General features: G+C 39.8%; 1 protein-coding gene across 1 annotated transcript in view; it reads left to right on the top strand.

Annotated features, from left to right (window-relative positions):
- The window catches only part of SRPK1 (SRSF protein kinase 1), an 83,236-nt gene that overhangs the window by 55,993 nt on the left and 6,770 nt on the right, over positions 1–20,473 (top strand). The window contains 8 exon segments of the mRNA XM_047101377.1: positions 116–222; positions 1,077–1,242; positions 2,993–3,018; positions 3,445–3,658; positions 4,036–4,455; positions 4,825–4,925; positions 13,402–13,509; positions 17,964–18,033. Coding sequence (XP_046957333.1) covers positions 116–222; positions 1,077–1,242; positions 2,993–3,018; positions 3,445–3,658; positions 4,036–4,455; positions 4,825–4,925; positions 13,402–13,509; positions 17,964–18,033 — 1,212 coding nt within the window.

Consider the following 20,473-nt stretch of genomic DNA (forward strand, 5'->3'; position numbering starts at 1 on the left):
TATAACTTTTTTACTAAAAGAACAAGACAGTAACAATTTCATTGGGATGGGACACATTTTATCTTGCTTCTTTCTTCTTTTGTGCTTCCTTTTTCCTTCCTTAACAAATGCCTAGATATCTGCATGGTGTTTGAAGTTTTAGGGCATCATCTGCTCAAGTGGATCATCAAGTCCAATTATCAAGGGCTCCCACTGCCTTGTGTCAAAAAAATTATTCAACAAGTATGTATCTTAGTATTTTCTCTGTGGTGATTGTTTTGTATTCTTAAAGTGTCAGGAGTTTTCTATATCCAATAGAGTTTTTATTTTAAAAACTAGGGATTTTTTTTAATTGCTAAAATTAAGTGTCTTATTCAGTCCCTAGTGTTTATTCTGTGTTTAAATGTTTTAGCAATAACCCATTTCTCCCAGATTCATCTCCTGTAATAGTCATTAGAGGGCAAGCTGTGTTCAGTGACTGATTCTGAAAATTTGAAAGTTCTGGTTGCAAATATTGATTATGTATTAATAGAAAATTGCTATGTCAAATTATTACTGTCTCTTTATATAACATTCAAGGGCATTTTCTAATATTTTAAATAACTCTCAATATATAGTAAAGAAGTTCACTCTCAGGCAAATATTAATACTTCAAGGGGCAAATAATTTGTTTGGATAATGTGTTTTTGTGGAAAGAGCTCCAAACTAGGAATCAAAAGACCTCAGTTCTTTATCAACAAGGAAATGTGAATTAAGAGATATCTAAATCTCTTTCATCACCTATATTTTAACACTCAAAGGGCATATCGACTTTTATTCTTGGTCTTTATGTACTTCTTTAAATACCTCCAAATAGAATTAGCTTTTTAACACTTGAAACTTTTTATTATAAATAAACACTGACCTTTGTTCATAGTTTACAAGTAATCTTTCTGGGGAAGTTTCTTTGTGCTTTATTAAAAATGCTTTATTCTCTGTTGAAAACTACCATATTGTTTTTATATCTTTATTTTTTTAAATGTTGTATTGTGATTTCTTCCTTCTCCAGAAAGACTTGTATTCTGTGTTTGCAAGTCTACTGCTCTATTCCCATCCAGGTGTTACAGGGTCTGGATTATTTACACACCAAGTGCCGTATCATCCACACTGACATTAAACCAGAAAACATCTTGTTGTCAGTGAATGAGCAGTACATCCGAAGATTGGCTGCAGAAGCAACAGAGTGGCAGCGATCTGGAGCTCCTCCACCCTCTGGATCTGCGGGTATGTTTTCTTTGAGGACTTTGGTCTCATTAGAAGTTAAGAGAAGTTCCTAGTTTTGTTCTATTACCAGTAGTTAAGTAAGGCACCACGCATTCCTTTAACGATAGTATATGGTAAGTATTTATGTGTAAGAAATAATCTCAGCCTTCAAAAGACTTTTTTAATTCTCAGTATCACTCTCCTGTAGAAAGAAGTCTAGAGATTGTGTCTTTTAGGTACAGATATTTTGTATACTTTAAAAGCTAATTCATGTTCTTGTTTTAAAATGTTTTCCCTTGTGATTCAGTGGCCATTTTTTATGTGTTTACCTCTTACCATGATGATACATGCTTGCTTATAGATCAGTGATCTGTGCAGGGGCAAGATAACTTTGCTATCAAGAACTTGAGTTTAGGCATTGGAGTGGACACACCTGGTTTGAGTCCTGGGCTTCATCATTGGCTTGGGTGCCCTGAGGGAGTTCTTGACTTCCTTTTTCCTCTTGGCAGGAGTTCTTGGGATTAGTTCCATGCAAAAGCATTTAGTAGGGTGCCACACAGTATTATGTGCTAATTAAATGATGACTATGATTATGATGATTTTTTGCCATTTGGGTTATAGATTTTAATATTAGTAGTTTTATTATATTTGAGGAAGTTTTAGTTTTGAGGAAATTTAAGCTGAATTATCAGTTAACATAGGCTTTCTTTAAAAAGATAGACTAAAGAAGGGGGAAATGAGAAGTTAATTGATGAGCATAGAGTTTCATTTTTCCAAAATGGAAAAGTTCTAGTAATATTGCACAACAACGTGAATATAATTAACACTATTGAACTGTACACTTAAGAATAGTTAAGAGGGGGGGCGCCTGGGTGGCGCAGTCGGTTAAGCGTCCGACTTCAGCCAGGTCACGATCTCGCGGTCCGTGAGTTCGAGCCCCGCGTCGGGCTCTGGGCTGATGGCTCGGAGCCTGGAGCCTGTTTCCGATTCTGTGTCTCCCTCTCTCTCTGCCCCTCCCCCGTTCATGCTCTGTCTCTCTCTGTCCCAAAAATAAATAAACGTTGAAAAAAAAATTTAAAAAAAAAAGAATAGTTAAGAGGGAAATTTTACCTTGTGTGGCTTCTTAAAAAAAAAATTTTTTTTTAATAATATTTTTGAGAGAGAGACAGAGTGTGAGCTGGGGAGGGGCAGAGAGAGGGAGACACAGAATCTGAAGCAGGCTCCAGGCTCCGAGCAGTCAGCACAGAGCTGGATGTGGGGCTCAAACCCATGAACCGTGAGATCATGACCTGAGCCAAAGTCGGACACTTAACTGACTAAGCCACCCAGGTACCCCTTTCAAAAAAATTTTTAAGATTCTACCTCCCACGTAAGCTAAACCAATATCCATAACATGCTGTATAACTCTAGCTCTTGGTGCTGTGCTCCTTTTAAAACAGACCAGTGCCAAGGGGAAGAATTAGAGATGGGAGTCCTGGATGGGGGTAAGGGGGTAGGTAGTTGCCTGTCATTTTCTATTTTAAACATAGATAGGAATGAGATTTTTGCAGCAGTAATAACGGAAAACCAGAAATGGGGACTTGGATTTTATCTGGAGAAGAATTTAATTTATTTAAGCTTATTTTAAGTTTGTCAACTTTTATATGCATTATTTTTTTTTTTAAATGGTACTTCTACCAAAGTTGCTTTAAAACAGCAGTGTCCTTTACAGCATAAACTTATGTTGCCTGCCAAATACCAGGATTCTTACTTGATTTTCTTTTCTTTTCAGTCAGTACTGCGCCCCAGCCTAAACCAGTAAGTATAAGGTGTTTCTATGTTTAATTCTGATCTGTGGGCAGTGGGTAGGGATTTTTCTGTTAGAGATCACAGTTTGTTTAGAGTTTGAAAAACAAAGAAAATATTCCTGCGCTTCTATAATTTTTTCCAATAAATTCCCATGCATCTTTAACAAGTTTGTACTGGTGAGGCTTCTACGGACTTGAGTGTGCCTGAGAGTAAGCCAGCCCCACAGACTGATCAGAGGACCAAGATTTATTGTTAATTTTGTTTTTATTTGGTTTCATAAGAGTATCCACATTGTTTACGTTAATGAGAAACTTAAGTGCTATGTTAGGGAAAGAGTGAAATTTAATTAGGAAATATTAAAGTTAACAGTTATCTCCAACTGGGGGTAATGGATTAGCCACCTGAAGGCTTTATCTGTTTGTAATCTCCGCCCAGGCTGACAAAATGTCAAAGAATAAGAAGAAGAAATTGAAGAAGAAGCAGAAGCGCCAGGCAGAATTACTAGAGAAGCGAATGCAGGAAATTGAGGAAATGGAGAAAGAGTCGGGCCCTGGGCAAAAAAGACCAAACAAGCAAGAAGAATCAGAGAGTCCTGTTGAAAGACCCTTGAAAGAGAACCCACCTAATAAAATGACCCAAGAAAAACTTGGTATAAATAGAGCATACACAAAAATTTACTTTAACATTAATTTATCATTGTTCTATAATATAGTGGTTTCATGCATAAAACACATCTCTGGGGGTGTCCTTATACAGTAAGAGTACAGAACTTTCATAAATGGTAGGCAGGTAATATTCAAATGTAATTTCTGACTTTTCTGTGGAAATGCAACATAGACTTCATTTTGCAATTGAGTAAGGATAAGAAGATCTTTGTCCTTCCATAAATAGGTTTTAGATGTTCAGTCATGTTTTTATGTCACCCTGTATAAGTTCTAGAAAACGTTTTAATCTTATGGAGAAATTTTTTTTGTTCTTTCACTCATACACATACACATACATCCTTTTTGTCTGTTTGTTCCTTAGAAGAGTCAAGTACCATTAACCAGGATCAGACACATATGGAACGTGGTGTAGAGGGTGGTGCAGCAGAGATTAATTGCAATGGAGTAATTGAAATCGTTAATTATACTGAGAACAATAATAAAGAAACATTGAGGCTTAAAGAGGATCTACATAATGCTAATGACTGTGATGTCCAAAATTTGAAGCAGGAACCTAGTTTCCTAAGCTCCCAAAATGGAGACAGCAGCACATCTCAAGAAACAGACTCTTGTACACCTATAACCTCTGGGGTGTCAGATACCATGATGTGCCAGTCTTCACCAAATGTAGACCAGTCATTCAGTGAACAGGACATCAGCCAGCTTCAAGAAAGCATTCGGGCAGAGATACCCTGTGAAGATGAGCAAGAACAAGAACAAAATGGACCATTGGACAACAAAGGTACCTGTGCAGACATACTTCCCCAGTACCCTTCCCTGAATAGCATATTCATGAATTTCTAAACTTAAAGTACTATTGTTTTTATGCATAAAGCTTTATGGCAGGCACCAGGTTACCTTCCGTGTGTAAATTTTTAGCTAATTTTGAACTGTATTGGTCAATGTAGTGGATGCACAGCATTTTGTTGCCCTGAAGGCAGAGGTAGGTTTTAATTCCATAAACTGAGGATGTTGTTTTTTTTATCTTAGAAAATTTAGAGTGTAGGTTGCCAGTCAAGGGCCCGAGTATATTACTTCAGAGAGTTTTATTAGTCTCTGGGTATTTCTGTGTTCACTAACCAGTGTTACTGATGATGCCTATTGTCTGTAGGAAAATCCACTGCTGGAAATTTTCTTGTTAATCCCCTTGAGCCAAAAAATGCAGAAAAGCTCCAGGTGAAAATTGCCGATCTTGGAAATGCCTGCTGGGTGGTAAGTTAAACTTCTCTTAGTGCTGTGTGTTGTTTGTTTGAATTTTTTTTTAATGTTTATTTTTGAGAGAGAGAAAAACAGAGCATGAGCGGGAGAGGGGCAGAGACAGAGGGAGACACAGAATCCAAAGCAGGCTCCAGGCTCTGAGCTCTCAGCTGTCAGCCCAGAGCCTGACATGGGGCTTGAATTCACGAACCGTGAGATCATGACCTGAGCCAAAGTTGGACACTTAATCGACTGAGCCACCCAGGTGCCTCCTTAATGCTATGTTTTGAATAGCATTGACTAGACTATTTTGAGTGAATGAGAATTTGGACTTTAATTGTGCTAAGGAAGAAAATATCTGTAGTTCTGTACCCAGGTTGCCAGTTAACATTTTGGTGCATATTTTTTCACTTTTTTCTTAACCTTTTATTACGGAAAAGTTCAAATATATTTACAAAAGTAGAGAGAATGGTATAATAAAACAGTCTCCACTCCCACTCCAGGTACCTGTCACCCCGATTCAGTAATGTTCACTACTGGCCAATCTTGTTTTATCTGAATTTTTACCCACTTTCAGACTCACAACCCTTATGTTCATACTTCCCCCTTATTTTCAAAATTGGCATCTAACTTATTAATTGTAACCTTTGAATGCACCTAACATATTTTGGACACTTTTCTTTGTTAACCAGATATTTGCATCAAATTCAGTTGGTTGTGTAGTTTTCCCTAATGTACTGTAGTTTCTACACATTTTTGATAGCTCTTTGTGGTGAGCATCTTCGCTCTTCAATCTTTTTGTGGTTGTCCTTAGGTTGTGTGCCACACGTAAAATTGCTAAGTCAAAGTTGGGGCTCTTTTTTTAAAGAGTGTTTTTGTTTTTGTTTTTTTTTAATTTTTAATTAATTAATTAGTTTATTTACTTTTGAGAGGGAAGGAGGGAGAGAGAATCCCATGAGGTACAGAGAGAGGGGGAAAGACAGAGAGAGTATGGAGCCCAGAGCAGGACTTGAGCTCATGTGATGTGGGGCTCAAACTAAGAACTAACAAACCGTGAGATCATGACCTGTGCCAGAGTCAGATGCTTAAATGACTGAGCCACCCAGGCATCCCTTAAAGGGGTTTTGGTGTATATAGTGTCATGTTGGGTTTTTTGTTTTTGTTTTTTAAGGGTTGTTTTTTTTTTAAGGTTTTATTTTTATTTTTATTTTTTTAATTTTTTTTTTAAATTTTTTTATTTTTGAGACAGAGACAGAGCATGAGCAGGGAAGGGGCAGAGAGAGAGTGAGACACAGAATCTGAAGCAGGCTCCAGGCTCTGAGCTGTCAGCACAGAGCCCAACACAGGGCTCGAACTCACGAACCGCGAGATCATGACCTGAGCCGAAGTTGGACGCTTAACCGACTGAGCCACCCAGGCGCCCCAAGGTTTTATTTATTTTTGAGGGAGAGAGCTCACACGTGTGTGTGCATATGCACAAGTGGGGGAGAGGCAGAGAGGAGGGACAGGATCTGAAGCAGGCTCTGCTGTCAGCACAGAGCCAGATTCAGGGCTCAAACCTATGAACTGTGAGATCATGATCTGAGCCTAAGTGAGATCACTGAGCCACCTAGGCAGCCCTATACTGTCATGTTAATATAGTTGTTTACCCAGTTAAGAATTTGGGGGAGGGCATTATTTTAATGGATGGCTTATAAAAATCTACAGTAGAATGCTTTGTGCATAAATGACACGTACTTGGAGCCATATATTGTGTAAACAGGAACGTTGAAGATTGTTGAGGCAAAAACTATGCGTGGTTGAAACCACTTTAATAGGTTTATTTATTTATTTATTTAATACTTCAAATTTCCTGTGGTATCCTGTACCCAATGGTACATACTCTAGGAGGATATCACTTCTAGAATATTATGATAACCTTTGAGAAACAAGTGAAGTCAAGCTTAGCACTGACTGGTAAAAATGGGAAAAAGCTTTTCACAGAATGAGAATTACTCCACATACCTCTGTCTGGTCCACGCCCCCAAGGCTTCACCTGGATGGCTGCAGTAGCCTCCTGGCTCTCCGTGTCCGTGCCCCCTACACACTGTTGTCAACACAGCCATCAGAGCGATCCTTTTAAATGTGAGCCCTGGAGGCTCTTTTCAGAACCTTGCAGTGACTTCCCTCAAAATGAATGCCAAAGTCTTTACCAGGTCCCACACACCACCAAGCCAAAAACACTTTTCTTCCTTCTGCCTGGAATTCTCTTCCCAAGATCATATGTACAACTCGCTCCCTCATTTTCTTCAAGTTCCTATTCAGTTGTCATCAGGGAGCTCTATCTATCTATCCCTGAACACCTAACATAATTAGCAGACCAGCACTCTCCAAACCCATACCACCTTCATTGTATTAATTCATGTATTTTCTCTTTCTGCCTCTCCCCACTCAATTTTTTTTCTCCATAGCACTTCTCACGCATGGTCTGATTCTGTATAGTTGTTTGCTTAATATTCCTCTCCCTAAACATATGTCCCATCACAACAGATTTGTTCACTGCTGTATCTATAGCGCTTAGAACAGAACCTGGTACATAGGAAGTGCTCAATAAATACTTTAGTAAATGAATTGTAAAAAACACATTGGCTGTGTCACAAATATCGCATGGTACGAACATCAAATGCTTGTCAGTTTCTGCCCACACTGTATTCAAGTTTCTGCGCTTTTGTGTTTAGAACACCGTCCTCCGTAATTGTCTTACCCATTTGGCACACTGTTCTTTATTCTGATACAACTTTTCCTGTCACTTTTGCTACCACACGTATTCTTTTTTCTTTTGCCTGTCTTTTCTCTTTTGTTAAAGTGTCTCTGTGCCAAAACGACTTTGCAGTCTTTTCATCCATTCACTCTTTCAGCGAAGGTACTGGCACGTGCTCTGAGCTGGCTACTAGGATGCAGCGGTGAGCTAGACACAGGCGTCTTGCCCTGCTGGGTCCTGCTCAGATCTCACCCCTTACTGATCTCTGCAGCAGAGCAGAGATTTCATATGACTTTCAGATAGCTTGATTTCTGAAATATTCGTGTCAGTTATGCATGTATGTAATTCAGATGTTAATTCAAAAATCTGTCCCTTCCCTTTGCCAAATTTTTCTCCCCATGCGACAGTATTTACCTTTATATCGCTAATAAGTAACTTGGCTGTATTGCTCCCAATTTCTTTCTTTTTCAATTTTAGGCATTATTTCTTCCCTCTGGAAAATAGGACTTACGTGTCACCACTGCAACCACCCACCGTGTTCCAGATTTAATAGGATTTTGGCTAGTTAATTGTTCCATGTTTGCATTATTGGGACTCTAATTCTATCAAGCATAAATTATACTGATTCCTTTTCCCTTTCTGCCTAACACTGTGTTTCTTTGCCTAGTCATCTTTGCACTACTTATTGCCCCACACTTCCACCCAGTGGTATAAATACATATACTTTAATGCATACCGATACCTCAGGCACTCTTTCAGCTTCTTGCTGAAGAGCTCTAGCTTGGAACCTGGAGACTTCATCTGTGTTCACCTGTTGGATTGCCTTGTAGGCCTGCTGCATTAGTGTCATTTGGATTTCCTTTCACCATCATCCGGGAGATCATTATTACTCTCCTTCTGTATCCCCTACTTTCTGTCTCTCCGATTTTTTTTTTTAAGTAGGTTCCATATACAATGTGGGGCTCAAACTCACCTCCTTGAGATTAATACTCTACTGACTGAGCAAGCCAGGCACCCCTCACTGATCTTTCTTGGTTTACTCCATCTTTTTGGTTTTTAGTTTTTGTTTGTTTGTGGGTTTTGTTTCATTTTGTTTGGGGAGTACATGCAACTTGCAGTAGCTTCCTAAGAAAGGGTGTGTGAAACTGGGAGGGGACACCTTGTATGTTTGCTAGTGTCTCTCCTGCTTTCACAGTCAGTTGGCTGCATGTGAAGTTTTAGGTAGAACATAATTTTCCCTTGGAATGTTTGTCTTGCTCCATTATCTTCTAGTTCCAGGACTAGTTGCTGCTGAAGACCAACACCATTCTAATTCTTGATCCCTTGTATGAAACCTTTTTCCCTGTGAAAGTCTGTAGGGTCGTTATTTCACACTGTTGTGCTGGGTCTGTTTTTATACTAAGAACTTGGTATGTACTTTTCATATTGAAACTCTGGTTCTTTGGTTTTGTCTGTCTACAGTCTGTCTTTTCTTCTCCTTGGTCTCTCTTCTCTAGCTCTGAAATCTTATTCAAATGTTAGACCTCCTAGGCAGGTCCTGTTGTACCTTTCTCTCCTATTTTCTGTCATTTTCTTTTTGCTTTATTTTCTGGGAGATTTCTCAACTAGTTATTATAAGCTTTATTTTTTCTCATTTCTCCTATTATATTTTTACTTTTCAAGAGTTCTTGGTTCTCTGATTATCTGTTAGAGGATATAGTTTATTATCCTATTATTGACATTTTCTTCTTCCTGTGTGTTGTCTGTTGCCTTCTTTCTGCAGGAAAATGGGGGGTTCAACATGCAGTTACACAATCACTTAATTTCCTTGTTTTCAGAATGGTGCTCTCTCCTCAACTGTGTGGAGCATCTTCCAGAGACCCCATTTTACCCATTTAGAGAAAACCTCCAAATGATCTGTCTGGCCAGGGAAGGGGCTGTTAGATTGCACTATGCCCTGTGCTCTGGAGCCCTGTTTCTTTTAATTTTTTTTAATGTTTTTATTTTGTTTTGTTTTGTTTTTTGAGAGAGAGAGAGAGAGAGTGTGTGTGTGTGTGTGTGTGAGCAGGGGAGGGGCAGACAGAGAGGGAGACACAATGTGAAGCAGGCTCCAGGCTCCGAGCTGTTAGCACAGAGCCCCATTATGGGGCTCAAACTCATGAACTGCGAGATCATGACCGGAGCTGAAGTCGGACGATTAACCAACTGAGCCACCAAAGGTACCCCTGGAGCCCTATTTGTTTAAAGGATGTTTTAAAGCAGTGTTTCTGGTTTAAATCCCACCTAATACTGCCCAACTCTGAGCCTTGAGGGGATATACATCACAGCGCTTCTCAGCTTTCACCTGCGGCTTATTCTGTTTTCTTGGATCCACTAAGACATTTACCAATGATCTGTTCCATCTTATAAGTTTTAATGCTCTAACTTCTTTGCCATTCTCTCTGTCAGTTTATGCTTTAAAAATTAACACTGGAGGGGCACCTGGGTGGTTCAGTCAGTTGGGCATCTGACTTCGGCTCAGGTCATGATCTCGCAGTTTGTGAGTTCGAGCCCCGCGTCAGGCTCTGTGCCGACAGCTCAAAGCCTGGAACCTGCTTTGGAGTCTGTGTCTCCCTCTCTCTGCCCCTCCCCTGCTCACACTCTGTGTGTGTGTCTCTCTCAAAAGTAAACATTAAAGAGAATTTTTTTAACAAATAAATAAAAATTAACGCTGGATTCTCTACCAAGTGGAGTTTTAGGAGTGAGTGGATATGTGTTTGTATTTGATCCACTTGATTCTTGACCTCATTTATCATTTACACCATCTTTTTAAGGCACTAATGAGGCACAAGGAGTAAAAGACAAGTCCCTTGAGCAGCATGTCCATTTTTCTAAATGTCTCACTGGACCCAATCCTAAAATGCATGTGTGTGTAAAGGCTTTCCCATACCAAGCAATTCTTGGGGCACCAGGCTGAGAATTCAACTCAATTCTGACACTACCGGAAGATCAATGAGATTCCACAGGTAAAGCGCTCAGTCCCACAAGACCTCCTTCCACTTCAGATGCCACTTGCAAGCCCAAGTTACCTGTGCTTCTGACCAACCGGCTACAAATTGGAAGCTTAACCAGCCCCTCCAAGTCAGGATGCCGGTCGCAAGTCCTGGTTGTTACCCGTACTTCTGACCAACTGGCTATAGATGAGAGGTTCCCTCAGCCCCCTCCTTGGGTTTGACTGACTTGCTAGAATGGCTGACGGAGCTCAGAAAAAACATTTATTTCACTACATTACCGGTTTATTACAAAGGATATAACAACCAGAGGAAAAGAGATGCATAGATGCTTGTGTCCTCAGCTTGGGGCCTGCCCCAGTACATATGGAAGCATTCTGGTTCCCCAGAGTGGAATCTCCCCAAACCCACCCCTCCTTTTGGAGGAAGCTTCATTACATAGACATGATTGATTAACTCATTGACCATTGGTGATTGTTCAGTCTCTAGCCCCTCTCCCCTCCCCAGAAATCAGAGGGTAGGATTCCCTCTATTCATGGTCAGTTCCTCTAGCAACCAGCCCCCATCCTTAGGTGCTCTCCAAAAGTCAGCTCATTAACATACACTCAATTGCAGTGGAAAGGGGCTTCTTATGAATAATAAGACACCCATTTTACCTCTACAGCTCTGAAGTGTTTTCTGGAACTGAGGACAAGAGACCATATATAACAAATATGCTATTACTCTTACTGCTCAGGAAATTCCAAGAATTTGGGGAGTTGTGAGCCGAGAAGAGTGGATGAAGACCAAATGTATATGAGAAATACATTTTGAATCACCAGTACACATGAATGACCAAATATAAATGTGTCTTATAAATTACAGCATCGCAGTTGCCTGCAGTACATCCCACTTCAAACTCCATCTCTGAACCCATTGTCTTCTTCTAAAACCACTTCCCAAAGTCTCTCCATCTTGTTTTCGTCAGCAGACAGCTGTCCCTCTGCCACTAATAAGTTCCTTTTGGTTCTTCCTTACTGTCTCTCACACATAGCCACTGAATTTTTGAGTTCTGCTTATTCTTTCTGTGGCCATCCTTGGGTTTACTTTTCCCTCTCCTATTTCCACAACCAGTGATTTTCATTACCAAGCCTAAATCTGGCCACCAACCAGAAGCAATGGTGTCCTTAGATGTCCTGTCAGTCTTCTTACAGTCTTCTTACTTTCTTGTGCACTAACACACAGTGGTGCCAGATGAAATCCAAACTCTAACCTAGCAAATTAGCCGTTGGCTTCAGCAGATGTCTTTCTGTACCTTTATTGGTGATGCTCTCTCTACCCGGAGTGCAGGTCTTTTGGTCTTTTGGTCAATCTTAGTCCCTTTGGAGCTCTAGTCAATACTGGTTTTCTGTCTGAAACTTCATCTGCCTAATTTCTCCTCTTCACAAGTGCCCTTCCTCGTTTTTGAATTGCAGTAGGATTGGAGAATCGTCTTCCACACTTTGTTGTTTCATGTTTTAATATTATCTGAATTTTGTTTTGTGTGTACGAATCATTCTAAGCTGCTGCTTCCTGCAATATTTTTTATTACGGCCAACTTCACACCTATACCAAAGTAGAGAGAATAGAACAGTGAAATCCGGTGTCCTGACGCTAATATCACCCAGCAGCTATCAAGTCATTGCCAGAAAGAGTCATTGCTCTTTCATCTATATACCCACTCTGCCACCCACTCGAGATTATTTTGAACTATATCCCAGGTATCTTATGTTCTTTCATAAATACAGCTTTCCAAAAGATGATTCTTTCAGGTAACCATGACGCCATGGTCACACCAGTATCAAGTATTCCGTCAGTTTTGCTAGTTACCTTGGGAACATCCTTTTCGTTTTGTTTGTAACAGGATCCAAATAAAATCCATGGATACAAAATTGAGTACTATGTCTCTTAAATTGCTTTTACTTCAGAGGTTTTCCCTTCCTATATGATTTAATGTGTTGAAGAAACTCCATTTGTTTTGCTGATTGCATTCTCATAGTGCTTGCCATGGTCCCTGTTTCCCCAAGAATCATGTTTGGGTTTTGTGGAGGAGTGAGGGGGACAGAGGAGAATTGAGGGCAAGAGTTCTTTATAGATGGTGCTTATAAGATTCTTGAAAACTGACGCCTAATGTCTTATTTCTTCATAATGAGTGCATGGCAAGGAAGGTTTGAATTGACCCTATATTGGTGTCATTTATTCGTTCAAGTACTTATTAACTTTAGACAAATGAACAACTTAATTTTTGTTGGGGGTAATAGTTTTCCATTTCTTAAGAAGCCATTGTTATTCCCCCATCCGTGCATCTATATTAAGGTTAGACTCCATGTTTGCAAAAATAATTTGATGTGGATGGTGTGTTAAACCAAGGTATTGTTTGGAAGTAATAGCATCAAAATGATAACCTTAAGAAACTTGGTGCTCCTGGTGGCTTAGTTGGTTAAGAGTCTGGCTCTTGATATTGGCTCAGGTCATGATCTCAGAGGTTCCTGAGTTCTAGCCCCACGTCAGACTCTGCACTGACAGCATGGAGCCTGCTTGGGATTCTCTGTCTCCCTCTCTCTCTGCCCCTTCTCTGCTTGTGCGCTCTCTCTCAAAAATAAATTAACTAATTTTTAAAAATGGTATCTTAAACTAGCTAAATGAAAACTGGTTTGAGGGAAAACTTCAGAGAATTTATTTTAATCTCCATTAAGTAATTGTGACGTGTTACTTTTTAGAGTAACTGAATTTTAAAATACTGTTTCTTTCTCCATTTACTCAGCACAAGCATTTCACTGAAGATATTCAAACAAGGCAGTATCGCTCGTTGGAAGTTCTGATAGGATCTGGCTATAATACCCCTGCAGACATTTGGAGCACGGCATGCATGGTAATGTTTTTTCCCCTTGACCTTGTTATGTGGTAGCTCTGTTATGTGGTATGTGATAGCTGATACGTTACGTCACGTTACGTTACGTTACGTTACGTTACGTTAACGTTATGCGGTAGCTCTGTGCCTTGCTCTGTTTGCTGATTTTCAGTAGACTAGTGAATTTTACAAACAAAATAAAACTTTTTGTGACATCACTGGCAGTCTAAATTTTCTGTCTGGAGAGGTAGAAATTCAAAAGCTAATTAAAAACATCTGGCATTCCATTTGGTTCTGCCAAACTGCTGTTGCGCTGAAGGCACCAAATGTTTCTTACTGCTGCTGGGGGTTAGGGGCTGTTAGAAACAACTGCTAAGGTGGTACTGTTTTTGATGAGGAGGTTACAGGTACCCTTGCCCTTTCAGCTCTCATCTGTTTTCAGATCAGGGAAACCCCTGGAAACTACTTCATTCTGTACAGTTTGACAGTTCCTCAGACATGTTTACACCCCACAAGATGTGAAGTTCAATCATCCTAAGATTCTTAAATGGCTACTTTGTCCCTGGCAAACAAGTACTCAAGAGGTCAGATTTAGCTGATACTAAATGGTTTCCCACAAATAGTCTATGTTAGAACATGTTCTCTTGTTTCCTGAAATAGAGTATACTCTTTAATTTGTAATTGTGTTTCTTCACTTGTTTCTCTTCTACGAGGTTGTGAGTGCCATGCTGACAGGAATCGTGGCTGTTACGTATAGCTAATTGTGTGCTTCAGGGCCTGGCCCGTTATGAGTGGGTACTTACAGTGCACTTGTGGTGCTAACTACCCAGAATTCTGGCAGACTTCGTAGAGTAAGGGCATACATAATTTCCCACGAGACTGCCTTCATTTCAGACACCAGCTGCAGACTCTGGAGTCCACAAGCCACCTGCTTTTCTGACCTGCCAGCTACAAATTGGGAGGTTCCATTGTCCTTTCAGATTCAGTAACTTGTTAGAATGACTCCCAGAATTTAGGAAAGTGTTAAAACTGCTATTACAGTTTTGTCATAAAGGCTACAAATCAGGACCAATCAAATCAAAGCATGCCTAGGGTGAGGCCTAAGAAGGTACCAAAGGTGAAGCTTCTGTGTCGTTGGGACATGTCACTTTCCCAGCATATCCGTGTTGTACCACCACCTAGGGAAGTTCACACAGCTTCAGGTGCCCAGTTTTTTTTTTACTAAGATTTCATTACTTAGTCATGATTGATTGAATGAACTCCATCTCCAGCCCCCATTCCTTCCCTGGAGGTTAGGATAATGCTGGCTCAAAGCCCCAGTTCTCACACAGTTGGATCTTGTCCAATTAGGAGGCATATCCAGCCCCCGTCTTAACTATGTGGGGGGGGGGGGGTGCCATTAAGTACTCATCACTTGGAAATTCCAAGCGTTTAGAGGCTTCCTCTCAGGAAACAGAAACAAAGACCAAATAGATTCTTTATTATATAAACGGTACTTAGTACATATTTGTGGACCATCAAATGAGGAAACTAAACCAGAAACCTGTTAAACTGTCATTTCAATTAACAATATTCACAGTCAACTCTGGGGAAAACTTGAGAAACTACAGACTAGAAGATCATACGCACATTCCTAAAAAACTATGTCTTCCAGAGGTAATAGAGTTAAAACTGTGTTGTTAATACGGCATGACCTTGTAAATCATTTGTGAGGTAGGGTGTATCAGGGGTCTTTTAAGATGGCTGACTGCCTGAAATGTAAGGTTTGGTACTGTGCACCAGATGGAAGAACATTGGAATAAAATCTAACTTCTTTTAAAGTTTTATATTTGGAAGAATTTGATTTGCTAGAGAAAATACGTGCTAGAGATGCCACCATTTACAAAATATAGCTAGTTTATAGATGACATATGATTTATTATGATGTGGTTCTTAGTAGGAGGTTAACTGTTTAGGCCAGTAGGTCCTGCGTGCTATTTAGTACATTAATACTAAGGCAAAAAAATAAAAGGGGAATTAACCTTGCCTCCCGTTAAATGGACCAGCTCACATGCAGGAAATTTCTTGACCAAGGGAAGGAAAGCACTTACCTGATATGACAATATCGTGAAAACTTGAGCCCCACTTGTTCCCCCAAATTTCTCTTGTTTTGCTAATAGACCTAGAAATGTTGCCTTACATTTAGCCATAACCAGAAAGTAAAAACAAATCCTGGAATATCAGAAATGCCTGAAAGCGATGGATCATCCTGCATCTGATACAATTAATTAATAGAAAGATTGGACCCTCTCTGAGAGAGTTTGCCTGCCACATTCGTGATTGAGACTACCGAGTTAGAAGGGCAGTTATGAAAAGGGAATGTTCTATGAAGACCATTTAAGAGTTGATAAAGAATAGATGTTTTTAAATCCTCCATTCTGTGGATTTTGACAACTGTACAGTGACCTATATCTACCACGGGAGTATCCTGCAGAATGGTTCCACTGCCCTAAGATTGCTCTGTGCTCTGCCTGTTCCTCCCTCTTCCTCCAGCCCCAGCCCCTGGCCACCACCAATCTTTATTGTCTTCATAGTTTTGCCTTTTTCAGAAAGTCATATAGTTGGAGTCATAAAAAATGTAAACTTTTCAGATTGGCTTCTTTCACTTCATAATATTCACATATTTAAGGTTGTCCTTTGTCTTTTCATGACTTGATGGCTCATTTCTTTTTCAACACTAAATGATACTCCATTGTCAGGATGTGCCGGCTCACTGGATTGCATAACTGATATTGCCTATGTACGTCAGCGTGACCCTGACTATCACAGAGCAGGCTCTTTGGTCAGCGTGAGACAAGGGCAGGAGTGGGAATTAGGAGCCCCTACATTCTAGGATGGGCTTTTTTGCTTGTCACTTTGGGTCACAGTTTTCTTCTCTGTAAAGGGAAGCGTATTCAACTAAAGTGTTCCGTAACCTAGAGCTTCCGCTAGTTTCGAATTTTGGTACCGTGATCTTTTGGTTTGGTTTGATTTGGGGGGGGATTTTTGCTATTACTTACAAAATGGTAACTACTAGCATCTACCTTACGTTCCAAAAAATAGTTCTGTCAGAGAACTTTAGGTAACTAGTTATAAGTATCTAGATGAAAAAATTTAGAAAATACTAAAATCTTAGAAAATTTTCTTTACTTCTGTGAACTTCAATTTCAGGATATTTACTGAGCTGCCACTCTGAGGCTTTGAAAAAGTACTGGTTTCTGAAGATAGTAACAAACTTTGATGAATAAGAATTAACAGGGTTTTTTTTTTCCACTTTGGGACTGTAAACCTCAGGACAGTAAGGGGGTGGGGGTAGAACACATATCAGGTTCACTTTCAAAATAAACTGGGATGTAAAACCAGCTATGCCTGGTAAGAAGCCATAGCATCCCTGACATTTTAGGGACTGTCCTGAAACTTCTAGTTTTGTGGCCTGGGTGGTAGTACAGTTCAGGTAATGTCTTGAGAAAAGCTGTCCCATGGGAAAACTGCAGAAGCGGACACTGGCAAGCACTGAGACCTCCATCTGGGTCCGAGTTAGAGAGTGTGCTCCGGAATCCACCCCGTGGTTCCTGTAATTGTCTGGGCCACTTAGTACCATCGACTCGATCAGAATTGACCCGTGACTAATGACTTACAACTGTACTTTTATGCCAATTAGGTTCTTTATAAAACTGCAGTTGTATTACTTGTTTTTAATCCATCTTTTTATTCAGTGAAAGAATAACGTCACTCACATGCTGTCTTTCCGTACTGCTTGGCACATATTCTAAAGGAAATTACTTTTTCACGCTTCTTGAACACTGTTTACAAGAGCTTTTCTTGTAGAAGACGTGCCTTTCTTTTCTCGGTGGTGAATGCTAAATGTGCCAGTCACATAAAACGTGAATTGCTCTTGACCACATTTACACCCAACCTTTTTCTGATTTTCTATAGACCTAGGAATTGGAAGTTCTATCTAAAACTTTAGGGAAAAAAAAAAGCAAAACTTTGAAAAACTATACTTTTTGCCAAATAATAGTCATACGTAGGTAGAGATGTGTCTGTCTCAGTTTTTTGGTTTTGACTCTGGGTACAGAATCTTAATTTCTAGCCATGTGAAATTACAAATAAGAGGAGCTGCTCTTCTCATGAATAATTTAATAACTTAGAACCACCTTAATATCCAAATGTGCCCCACTCAGCAAAAAGATAAACTCAAGAGAGCTGAGTTGCTGATGGGGGGAGGGGATAATCCATATGTTGATGATGTTATTGCTGTTTTCCTGCTTCATTTTACTAAGATACAGGTGTGGAAGGAAAGCTCTTTAGGAATAATCTTAAGACATTTTTTTTAAATGATCATCTGTGGCTTTTCCAGAGAAGGAAAAAATTACTTCATATTGAGCCAAATAGCAAGCAGTAAGCTTCCCAAAGGCTTCCTGTTGTTGTTGCTTACATTGTCCTCTTTTTCTTAGGCGTTTGAACTGGCCACAGGCGACTATTTGTTTGAACCGCATTCAGGGGAAGAGTACACTCGGGATGAAGGTGAGTCCTCTTAACTGAGGATGTCTGTGCATGGTAGTTACACTTGTGTGGCCGTGTGGTTTGTAGTACTGAAGAACTTAGTCTTTTTAGTATGCTAAGAATATATAAATCCCAGAAAAGATAGAAATATAAGATGTTTTATATTAAGTATTAGATATACTCAATATTTTATAGTAGCTATTAAAGAACTCTGTGAGGATTAAGAGAAAAGGCTACACATGGTCAAACTAAAAATTGTATTTACCGGGTAATTTCTTCTAAAACATCTAGTTATTTTCCTTTTTCTATAAATCAGTGATTCAGTCTTTACCCCATTTGAATTACCTGTTCGTCAGCTTGCTCACTTATGCCTGCAACTTTATTTGGAAGTCAGTAATTTTATAGGCAAACAATCCGATTTGGATGGTGTTTGTGAATGCAGAGACTATATCCTGTTTGTATACATTCTACAATATTTAGCATTCTCTTTTTCTAAAAATTAAAGCCATGCTTTTTTTCTTTTTAAATGATATTAACATTTAGAGTTCCATTTTAAAACAAAATATTATTGGCTTACATTTTGTGATAGCCGGTGGGAAAGGCCCAAGCTGTGAGCTGCTCCATCTGAGAGGCTGTAAAAGCAGACAACTAAATGTGTGATTGTCATAGACTCTGGGTCTGGAGTTCTCTCTTGTCCAGCAAGAGAGTGGGATGCAGGATTAAAATGCAAGAGAGGCTAATGTTCAGGAGTTGACAAGAGCCCGGAGTAAGAGTCCTTGCTCCATTTTTATTAGGATCAGAAGGCTTACAAGCGTGACAGATGTGTAAAAGAGACAGTGAAACCATGAACATTAACTCATGGACGGGGGAATGGAGAGTTTTGAAGATAGGCGGTGTTAGGGGTTTGGGTCAATACAAAACAAAGCTGGGAGGGAGTTTGTTTATAGCAGGCCTGAGGCACCACCTCTGTTTACCTAAACTGGCCTAGGGGACAAGACAGAGCATGCAACCTCAAGGGTCAGCAAGACACCTTTCTTTTGCTAATTAGCTCCACTCTGGGCACTCTGGGCTCCACTCTGGGCTCCACTCTAGGCCCTACTGGGGTCTATAGCCCTATTTACCTATTTTGGTCCTTCTTCCCTGTGAAAGCAGCTTTTTGCTATTGTACTAAGTTGGGGGGGGGGTGTTTCTGCCCTGAATACCTAATCTTATTTACCTCATTTTTGATACTTTCATCCTGAGGCTTTTCTATTCCAGCATTTTTGTCCTATACTGGGGGCCTTTGCCCTGTTTACCTAATCTTGGATGCGTTCATCATGTAGCTTTCTATTTCCTTATGCCTGGTTAACCCATCGGTGCAAGCTCAGGGAATTCCTAAGCTTAGTCCCCACATGTGATTTTTTTTTTTTTTTTTTTTTTTTTATCATGGTGGTGGCCAGATAACTTAGATGAGATAATTGTGAATGAAAGAACTGTTAAAGAGGTATCTTACCTTCTTGATTAAACAGTTTGGGCAGATTTTGTTTTCAGGATTAATGGGGATTACTTTGAAAGAGCACTAGCAATATACCCTCCCAATAAGGAAAATATGTCCTTCACTCCCTGTGCTTTCCTCCATCTTAGGGAAATCAAGTTTTGTGCCCTGTGGAACCAAGAAAGCTCTATTTCTCACACTGTGGTCCCTTGGGATATTAATAGGCATTTTTAGTAGGACCTCCTGACATTCCTAATAAGTACTGTTTGGAAAATATTGCGCCAGTTCCCATAGCCCAATGCCTATTTTAGTGGGTACAGTATGGATGTGTTTTCTATACATCAGCCCTTGTAAGAATATAACTGTAATTACTGTCTATGTACACACTTAATTTTCCCTAGTCTTTGCTGCTTTTTTTTTTTTCTGGTTGTAAGTTTGGCGCTATAGACTTACACCATTTTAGAAATGCCCTACTATAGGGGTGCCTGGGTGGCTCAGTAGGTTGAGCGTCCGACTTCGGCTCAGGTCATGATCTCACAGTCCATGGGTTCGAGCCCCCTGTCAGGCTCTGTGCTGACCGCTTGCTCAGAACCTGGAGCCTGCTTCAGATTCTGTGTCTCCTTCTCTTTCTGCCCATACCCTGCTTATGCTTTGTCTCACTCTGTTTCTCAAAAATAAATAAATGTAATAGAAAGAAGGGAGGGAGGGAAGGAGGAAGAGAGAGAGAGAAAAGAAAAGAAACGAAAAGAAAAGAAAAAAGAAAAGAAAGGAATGCCCTACTATCTTTGTTTGGGAGGGTAGTTGATTTTTTTCTATTTTTGTACACTCTCTGTAAATAGTGTGTGGTACAGAACACATAGAGCAGCTGGAATTATATTGTATAGGATCTTATGCTACCAAACTTGATGATTGAAACATATATAAAAAGTCCCAAGTAAGGAATAAGGGAGAACCATCTATCCTAGGTATTTCTATACAAATTTATTT

Source organism: Lynx rufus, unplaced genomic scaffold (genome assembly GCF_022079265.1).
Source record: "Lynx rufus isolate CCGP_SWC_20201006 ecotype Redwood Valley unplaced genomic scaffold, mLynRuf1.p SCAF_6, whole genome shotgun sequence".
Lineage (NCBI taxonomy): Eukaryota > Metazoa > Chordata > Mammalia > Carnivora > Felidae > Lynx > Lynx rufus.